We start from the raw sequence: 9254 nt of genomic DNA on the forward strand, positions 1-9254 counted from the left end.
TGCTACAGATGTGGCCTCCCGTGGCTTAGGTCAGTATTTCATTGAGTAGCACCACTTTTTCAGTTTTTATCAGTATTACACTTACTTTAAAGAAAGTGGTTTTGCTTTCTTTAACTTTTCTATGCATTTTCTGAGTTTTTCTCACCTTAAGGTGGAGTCTTTGTGGCAGGCGCTAGGCATGACAGTCCCAGGCCTCGAGAGGGAGAAGGATGACATATTGGAAGTGCTCAACTGGCTTGCCACCCAGTGGGCCTAGAGAGATGAAAGCTCTTGTGTGCCAGTGATCTTCAAAAGGCTGTGTGGCTAAGCCTTTGTCTGATATGTTGTTGAAATACACACATCTGTTCTCTGTCCATGGATTTCACCTGACAAATGCCATCCAGCTGATTCCAACTCAAACGTTTAAAAAAAGGATGCTTGTTGCTGTGACTTTTGCCTTGCATGCTGTTGTGTTAGAGAGCGCTGTATTGCAAGTCACTTGTTTGAGGTTTGGAACAATTGTTACCTCTTTGGAGCTTGTATCACATAGCATGGGTGCTTGTGAGCCTGTCCAAGCTTTTAGTTGTTTTCTTTTCCCCTCAAAGTGCTGGATTTCTTTAAATGGAGAGAGCAGTTTGGAATATTTTGTCTCTGAAAATTGATTAGACCTGGCACATGTGTTTTAGGGGGTAGTGGGAACACCTAGTGAGAGGAGAAAGAGAGTGAGACAGCTCAAACCAAAGTTTCTCCCTCGCCTGCGTTTTAAAGTCATGTCGAGACCTGCCAACGAGAGACATTTTCTCAAGTGAACACTGGCTTCTTGGATGTGCTCGCTGAGGGGTCCCCACAAGGTTCCATGCTTGGGGATTTCATGTTTTTTTTTGAAGGGGCCCCCATTTCAAATTAGTACTTGGTCTATTTTGTCTTGGCAAGACGTGCAGTGTGGCCTTTAATATCAAGCTTCTTTTGAGAGTGTACTGGGAAAAATGGACCAGCAAAAATGTACCACTCAATGGTCCTGTATTGGCACATGAGGAGGCCCCAGTGCATATCGTGGCCCAACTGCATAGAAGCTCCTGGATGTCACTTGACAATTTGTGGGGGATTTCACTGCATTGGGAAAGGACTAGTGAATGCATACTCCTTTATGGTGAGACTTAAGCCCATGTTTTTCTCCCTTGGTAACAAAAGGGAGGTTGTATGTCTTTTTGATTGTTTTGATTATTTTTAAGCAATTGGAGTGTGCATCGTTTCTCTCTTCCCACAGTAATATTCCCATGGAGTAGATGTGTACGCAATATCGTGTTGTTTTAACATGTTTTCTCCACAGCCAAATGATCGCTTTCTTCCTCCAGCCTTCTGAGTTGCTAACTTTTCCCTTTGATCTGGCTGTTGTGGTGTGCAAAATCCTGTGTGGCCTCCATGTTTTGTTTTGCCACACTGCAACACTTTCACAGATGTGGAGGATGTGAAATTTGTCATCAATTATGACTACCCTAACTCCTCCGAGGATTATATCCACCGCATTGGACGCACAGCCCGAAGTCAAAAAACGGGCACAGCCTACACCTTCTTCACCCCCAACAACATGAAACAAGCCAGTGACCTGATCTCTGTGCTCCGCGAGGCCAACCAGGCCATTAACCCTAAGCTGATCCAGATGGCAGAGGACAGAGGAGGTAAAATCTGTTGCATGTTTACATTAATAAACGGATTATTTTCATGGAAGGTAGAATCCAGTAGATATGTGATTTCATTCCTAGGCTTAGGGCGAGTGTCCCTCATGCTCACATTTGTCATTAAGGCTTCAGCACCAAATAAGTTTTAAAATCACATCTAAGATGACATTTACTGAACAGACACTCATATCTGAATGACAGGCAGCTTTTTCTTCAGTAGATAGCCAGATGCAGTGAACAGTGTTGCATGGTCTGTGTCTGAAAACTGCTTTGTTTATCTATTCAGTCTCTTTGTATTGCTGCCATGTTGTTGTAGGCTTGGTGTATTAAGTTTGAACCCACATTACTCTCTCCCCTTTCTCCCTCTCCTGTTTTCAATTCATCCAGGTCGTGGAAGGGGGGGAAGAGGTGGCTACAAAGATGACCGTCGGGATAGGTATTCTGGCGGTGGGAGGAGCAACTTTGGTGGTAGTAGCTATAGGGACAGGGACAGGGACAGTGACAGAGGTTATGGCAGTGGGCCAAAGAGTGCCTTTGGTGGCAGTAAGGCCCAAAATGGTGGCAGCTATGGAGGCAACAGTGGTAACTCTAGTGGTAGCTATAGCAACAACAATTATAGCAACAGCAATGGACAGGGTAATTTTGGTGCTCCAGCAAACCAGGTGGGTGCCTTTGGTAACCAAAGCTTTCAGGGCCCCCCTCAGTTTGGGGGTATGCAGAGGGCCACTCAGAATGGCATGAACCACCCACCATTCCCCTTCAATTCTCAGCCTCCTCCACCACAGGCCCAGCAGCCACCACCCCCACCACCAATGGTGCCCTACCCCATGCCACCACCCTTCCCACAGTAAATATAATGTACGCACAATATATGGAACCAACGTGATTTCTGTTTAGTCTTGAAATCTTACAGTATGACAGTTATTATTAACATTATTCTTTGTACTGTTTAACTTCGTTTTGCTTACAGCAGGGTTGGAATTGAGTAAAATCCAAGCATTAAATGGAATCCTAGACATGTCTCCTTTAGTGCAACTATTATTGCTGCACTTATTTTTGTGTTTTTTGTTACATTCCTCAGTAATTTATTTTTACTAGGTAATGCAGTGTTTTCAGTTTGTGATATGTTTAAAGTGACGTTAATAAAGACTTTAAAATAAAAAGGGTGGTGTGGCCCTCTTTTAAAAGAAAGAAAATGAAAACTGCACATGTATGGTTAGAAATATTAAAACGTATTGTTGTGATGTGATTCTTGGTGCCTCTGAACCATATTTTGGGACCTTAGTACAGCATCAATGGTACCTCACTTACAGACCACAGGTGGAGGTCTTGTCACTAAACACTTGTTTTTTTTTTTTGTTTGTTTTTTTAAGTCATTCTGAAGCCAAAGAATGAAATAAGCCATTGGCATACTTGTATTAAAAATCATGGATGTTTTCAAAACCTTGATGTCTGCACCTTTCCTGAATGCAGTGGCGGGCCGCTAGATAGCTAAAACACAGATAACTGACTAACTGTATCACAACAAATCAGCAACTACCTACCTAGCAGTATCACAATAGATCAGCAGTTGGGCTAGTTATAAATCAATAGGTCATTATTATTATTATTATTGACTTGACCACTGTAAAGTCTACAGGAGCTGGCAACAACATCAGTTCCCATAGAGCCTGCTGATTAAAATGAAGTGATTGTAACAATGGGCATTTTGTTGTCATAAGAATATTTCAAAATTTCAAGCTGTAATAGCCTCGTGAAAAACAAAACTTTAAAAGAATCCACTTATGTAGTGATACGTATTTGTTAATGTTATACTACAGCCATCCTCATCCGGATTTGCATCCGTCAAATGCAAAATAACTTCTGATTCTGAAAACGTTCACCATTTGTTTACCTCCTTGGCACTATTTCATGTAGCCTACGTTTTGTATTAACATTATAAAAGACAAACAATCCACGGTGTGTGTGAAAACGCCTATTAATTTTTTTTTGGGGGCCTATTAAATTTGGAAGATGAAGTGCCATTGGACATTGTCTGTAACCCGGATGTTAAAGGTATTATTTCCGGGCTGTATATCACGTGTAACTAATATACATTTCAAACTTTGGCTAGGGGTGATCCTTGAATGAGGTAGCTCCGCAGTAGTGTAAAACTTTCAGATCAATGCAGTCTCTTTTAAAAGCACGGATAGGAGCTACAACATGCGGTGTGTGTGTGTATACTCTTATCTAGCTAACTAGTCTTTTTTGTAGGCAGCAAAATGGGTTATTCTCAGCTTTCTTTAAAAACGTTTGCTAAATTTAAGCCCAGCTTATAGTTTATATTAAGTTACTCATGAGGGTTCAGCACTTCAATAGACAATCTTTGAGCACCGTGATCAGTCAGTTATTTCTCTCAAGCTTCTCATCATGTTTACGCGCTGTGTTAGAAACGTCCTTTCCAGGCGTGCGTCCACATTACAAACGTCACGGTGCAGTTTAGCAGTGGCTCTGCAGCACACCAGAGGACGCTGCAGTAAAGTTACATCAACGAGTGATGATGTGGATCAGGTTAGGACATTACTGCAGCTTTGTGTGGACAGGTACTACATCTCACCTGGTCCGACTAACACGGAGCTGTTTGAGCGCGGGCTGAGCTGCAGCTATGGACCTCTGGGCATGGAGCTGAGGAGGAACCTGCTGGAGCAGTGGTGGCACTGCGTGACCAAGTCCAGAGCTCAGGTGTTTGGGATAAACACTCTGAGCAGCAGCAAGGATAGAGAAGCACGTGGACGAAGACAGCTGAGGATTGTTGAATCTGAACATTTAAAACAAATACTTGAGCAGCAGGAGCTGAACAAGGAGCAGCTCATCCAGCAGATACAGACGCTCCTTCAAAGCTCCCCACCTGTGAGAACAAGCTTACTTCAAGGTAAAGAAAGATTCTCCGTTTTCCCACTGGCAGGATTTAACATGCTAATTGTACTGATATATACTGTATTATGAATGTAATGGCATGTAGTTCGGTCTGTATAGCAAGGTGCCGTACCATCCTTGGCTCAGCGAGCCATCCACTGCTACAGTAAAATGAGACTGTGCAAGGCATTGGGTGCCTTCCAGCTTGGCAGAAGGCTGAGGCAATAACAGTTCGTTTTAAATAACTTTCTTGTTCCTTGCTTGAGTCACTCACATGTCATGTTTAGGCTTTAAATGGTCTGTGAAGAAGTGGGGAATTGTATTCATCTTCAGAGGCATTTTTGCATGAAAGCTTCAACTTCAGGCAAGTAAATCCTCTCCACTGAGTGGATGAAAAAATAAATATTAGATCAGATTATGTCAGTATGTAAAGCACTGATCAGAACAAAGTATTACATCAGTAAAATTTTGTAGACGGTCAGAAGGCTGGTGGATCACTCTTGGGAACATAATTGATGACATGAAGCAAACAAAACATTAAGTCAGTAGTGTGTTTGCCTCCCTAACCATCTCCTTTACTGGAGTAGAAAAAAGTAAAACAGTCATTAGGTGTTGCATTCCCATTTTGTTCCAGTACATGTGACCAAACCTACTGTGCTTGGTTGTCAGGTGCCTTGGAGCAATATGTTCCCTCGCTGGAGCTGGTGAACAGGAAGCTGCCTTATGGGCTCGCTGAGAGTGGTCTGTGTTTCCAGTCCTCAGATGGCTCTGGTTGGTGAGGCATCATTTACTCTTTGTGTGTGTATAGTACAATAATTGGTTACTTTTATGTTGTTGTACACTCTCCATTATTTAACCATTGGGGGTTTGATTCCTGGGTGAGGGAACTTTGGTGTAATTAAACGCTCATTTTCTGTCAGCCCAGCCGAGGTCACACAGACATCTCTGGTGTGGTTCTGTTCTCCTCGCACCTCTTCCCAGTGGTTGGATCACTGGAACCGACAGAGGCTGAAGTGGTGGAGGAAAGTGAGTGTCTGAGACAGTGTCTCCCCAGAAGTATGGCTGTAGCATGACATTTTGTTTCACTGCACTGAAGCTGAACACATCCTCAGCTTTACTCAGGTACACAGACATTATTGAAACAGCATGTAGATAGACATATTATAGTTCTTACTAGGATCACAATGTAGCAATATATTATTTGCTAATATTGTACAGTGCCAGCTGGAGTACAACAAGGGTTGTGTACCTGTTTTTGTTGGTTTCTCACAATGAGATAAATGAGCAGAGTAGACTGTTTCAAATGCTAATTCCTGAGGGTCAAGGTCATTGATCAACATTGCTTTTGCTAAAGAAGAATACATTTCCCTTTTTGGGTATTTTTCAATAAGGATACTGCACCATCCTTCACACTACACTCATTAATCATCCTGTAACTCCCCTAATTGATGTTTTTTTTTTTAATTCATCAGTTGTGTTTTAGACATCAGCAGTGAGATAGCAGGAGTTTTGGAGATGCTAATGGTTGCAGAGTCAGGGAGTGCATCTTAAAGACTTCATAAGTTAGAAAATCATGTTTATTCATCTCCCCTTTGCTCCTTCTTTTTTGGTTTCCAATCTGTTGTTCTCCAGTTTGCCTTGTCTCCATCTGACTTCAGCAGCATGGACATCCCAGAGCAAGAACGTGTAGAGGAAGCGTCTCGCGGTGTGAGGATCATCTACAACTTCCCGTGGGGACAGGAGCCTTTGGAGACGCTGTGGAGCCGAGGAGATGCAGAGCTGATGCAAACACACAAAGGAGCCCGATCCAAACTACAGGTCGGCCTGTCTTTATTTATTTAGTGTATTAATGTGGACACCAGCATTTTTGTATGTGTGACTGAGGCTTGTTATGCTTTATCTTGAGACGCTTTGGCCATGTTCACATTACTGGCCCTAATGCTCACATCTGATATTTTTGTCTTGATGGTTCACATTTCATGTGAAACATGTTATTTGCTCTTCTCCATTTGTTTCAGTGTCGAGATGGGCGCAAGTCAGTTCCTCACATTGTGTCTGTAACCGGCAACATGGACCGTGGTTTGATGGCCTTTCTGTTCAACTCACTCCAGCAGCTGAAGAGAGAAGACAGAAGGCAGAAGCTGCAGCACAGAAAAGTAATGATGCATAACTAACAGCTGAGTCACATTTAAAAAAAGTTACCAAGAAGGTTATGGCTTTTTTAAAATTTTTATAATAGTTTGATAATTACTGCATCTTTTGCAATGTGAGTTTTGCTTCTGTTAATTTCAGGTTCTGAAGTTGCATCCAGTGCTGGCTCCAGTCAAAGTGGCTTTAGACATTGGTAGGGGCGCCACTCTGGAGCTGAGACAGGTAAGAAAAACATTTAGCAATAGTAGATATAAGCGATTAGTTAGTTGTTGTTGTTGTTGTTGTTGTTGTTGTTGGTTTTTTTTATCAAATCTGTTTGAATACACATCTAAAAGTGATTCACTGTTGATTGAAAATGATCTTTTAAGTAATAGAATATTACCAAAGCATTCCCTGAACTTATTATTCATGTGCCTAGCAGTCAGAGGGAACTGACGGATATTTATTTGCTATGTAGGTTTGTGAAGATCTGCTGCAGGAGCTTATGGAGGCTAAGATCTCTGTGTGGCCTGGGTATCGTGAAACTATGTCAACATCAATGGAGCAGCTGAATGCCAAGTAAAATGCTCTTCACTGTTGTAATGGGTGCAGAATTTCTCATTAGGAGCAAATTAGTGATGCCTCTCCTGCAGCAGACTAATGTGTGTGCCTCTGTCAATGCACTGTAGGTATGATGAGATGGGAGTGCTTTTCACTGTGGTGATCAGTGAGAACACGTTGGAGAGCGGCCTTCTCCAGGTCCGCAGCAGAGACACCACCATCAAAGAGACCATGCACATCTCTGAAATCAAGAACTTTCTCTCCAGATACATTTCTGCTGCTGACAACATATGAATAGACTTTTATTTGGGTGACTACAAAGACAGTCTGACTATTGTGGTGCCTCAGTTGTGTGTTACTTCTAGACACATTGATTCACATCTACTAGTCAAGTGACTTTCCTGTAAATAATATTGTAATGAACAGGGTAATTATTGTACGTTTCCTGAATGTATGTTTTTTGTGTTTAGGTATATTTGGCTAAGAGCCCGTCACAACTTGGGAAGGAGTGACATGTTGCTCAGAGTTTATGTGCACCCACCTATTCTCTATGTAATCTCCAGTTCTCACTGGACTCAAGGACTCTTACTTGTGTCTCTTACTTAGAGTATATCCAAGGGAGGAGGCAGGTCACTCTTATTATAATACATTTGATACAGTAGATGCTGTGCCACTGTTTGCCCAGTGATAATTACATGGGAGCCAGACTCGGATAGATGGCGTTTTGTTTCTATCTCATTTTTTAATAAAATATACAGAATGTCTCTCTAACATTTGAATTTTTTGTGCTAAAGACTGAATGTTTCTTGAAGTTCAAAGAGCATTCTTGATTGTGAAAAAACAGCAAAACAAAACAAAACATAAAACCTTACCTTAATGTCTGTTTTCCAGCTGTTTGTGAGCTTTGAGTTTACATGACTTTCATCATATTTCATGTATATGCCTATCTCCAAGGGAACTGTACTTTTCATTCAGACAAAAAAAATCTGGCAAAATATGCATTGATATTGTCACCCTAGACCCAGACAGTTCCTAATAGTAATATTTGGGAGTTCTTAGAACTGCGTAAACTACTAAATCCTATCCAAAATAGTTATATCTGCCAAATAACTAAAAACAATCTTATATGCTATCTTACAGTTGCTGCCCAAAAGACTCTCTCTCTTTTCTTTTCAATAACGCTACCATTCGGGCACGTTGCTTATTATATGCACTGCGTATAAACAGGACATGGTCTATAGTCTCTACCTGACTATGATCCTGTAGGGAAGCAAGCATCCTCCGCAGATGAGTGGAGAGCATGCGAATGCTGAAATCTCGCGAGGTTTGAATGCAAATTTTGCTCCTCCCTATGTGGTCATTGGTCCTTGACTTTACTTCGGACTGAGCATGTGTATGTTCCGCTTAGCTGTTAGCATTTAGAGATGGCAGCAGACAAGCAAAATGACGTTAAATTTTCCCCTGTGGATGAAAATAAAGAAAAGTTGCCGGATGGAGGGCTTGGACTGGAAAGTATCCTTTATAGCAACAGCTGTTTGTTGACAGTTTTGTCTTTATTCGGCGGATCTGTCAGGCTCAGAAGCTAACGTTAGCTTATTTGCTAGCTGACTAGCTTAGAGGTTAACGTCAGCTAGCCTTGGTAGGCTACGTGTCATACCGAAGCATGATGTCGGTAGCAGACAAGCAAATTTATATGTATTGTCGCATAAGTGTAAGAACGTTATCGAAACTATAAATGCAAGTTATGTGATACTATAGACTTATTCGTTTTTAACTGACTGATTTGATTTTCAGTAGCAGCTACATTATTTTCTGCCACCTATCTCAGCGTTAGCTACAGACAGACTGGGTCTATACATCCACTGACACAATGACTGATATACGGATAATGAATGACAACGATTCCCCTGGAGTCCGGTGAGTGAATGTATAGATCACAATAATCCTTAACAGCGGATCACAGTTTTACAAATTATTAAGGAGTCCCAGCAACAACATGGCCTCAGGCAC

The 9254-nt window shown here is 41.7% G+C and overlaps 3 protein-coding genes across 3 annotated transcripts in view; all 3 read left to right on the top strand.

Moving 5' to 3' along the window:
- LOC109966282 (probable ATP-dependent RNA helicase DDX5) overlaps positions 1–2815 on the top strand; it is an 8388-nt gene extending 5573 nt beyond the window's left edge. Inside the window, exons 11-13 of the mRNA XM_020611013.1 lie at positions 1–29; positions 1437–1658; positions 2046–2815. The exon at positions 1–29 is cut by the window's left edge and continues 32 nt beyond it. Coding sequence (XP_020466669.1) covers positions 1–29; positions 1437–1658; positions 2046–2509 — 715 coding nt within the window. The 3' untranslated portion in view covers positions 2510–2815. The remainder of the gene's footprint in view (positions 30–1436; positions 1659–2045) is intronic.
- Positions 2816–3715: 900 nt separating this feature from the next.
- On the top strand, positions 3716–8111 carry polg2 (polymerase (DNA directed), gamma 2, accessory subunit). The gene is made up of 8 exons (XM_020610999.1): positions 3716–4569; positions 5223–5328; positions 5474–5579; positions 6186–6371; positions 6572–6709; positions 6846–6926; positions 7162–7262; positions 7373–8111. The coding sequence occupies exons 1-8, from the start codon at positions 4068–4070 to the stop codon at positions 7536–7538; spliced, it is 1386 nt and encodes a 461-aa protein (XP_020466655.1). The 5' UTR covers positions 3716–4067; the 3' UTR covers positions 7539–8111.
- Positions 8112–8571: 460 nt separating this feature from the next.
- The window catches only part of srp68 (signal recognition particle 68), a 9325-nt gene continuing 8642 nt past the window's right edge, over positions 8572–9254 (top strand). Inside the window, 2 exon segments of the mRNA XM_020611000.1 lie at positions 8572–8756; positions 9208–9254. The exon segment at positions 9208–9254 is cut by the window's right edge and continues 13 nt beyond it. Of these exon segments, the coding sequence (XP_020466656.1) occupies positions 8669–8756; positions 9208–9254 (135 nt within the window). The 5' untranslated portion in view covers positions 8572–8668.

This window comes from Monopterus albus, unplaced genomic scaffold (assembly GCF_001952655.1).
Source record: "Monopterus albus unplaced genomic scaffold, M_albus_1.0 scaffold108.1, whole genome shotgun sequence".
NCBI lineage: Eukaryota > Metazoa > Chordata > Actinopteri > Synbranchiformes > Synbranchidae > Monopterus > Monopterus albus.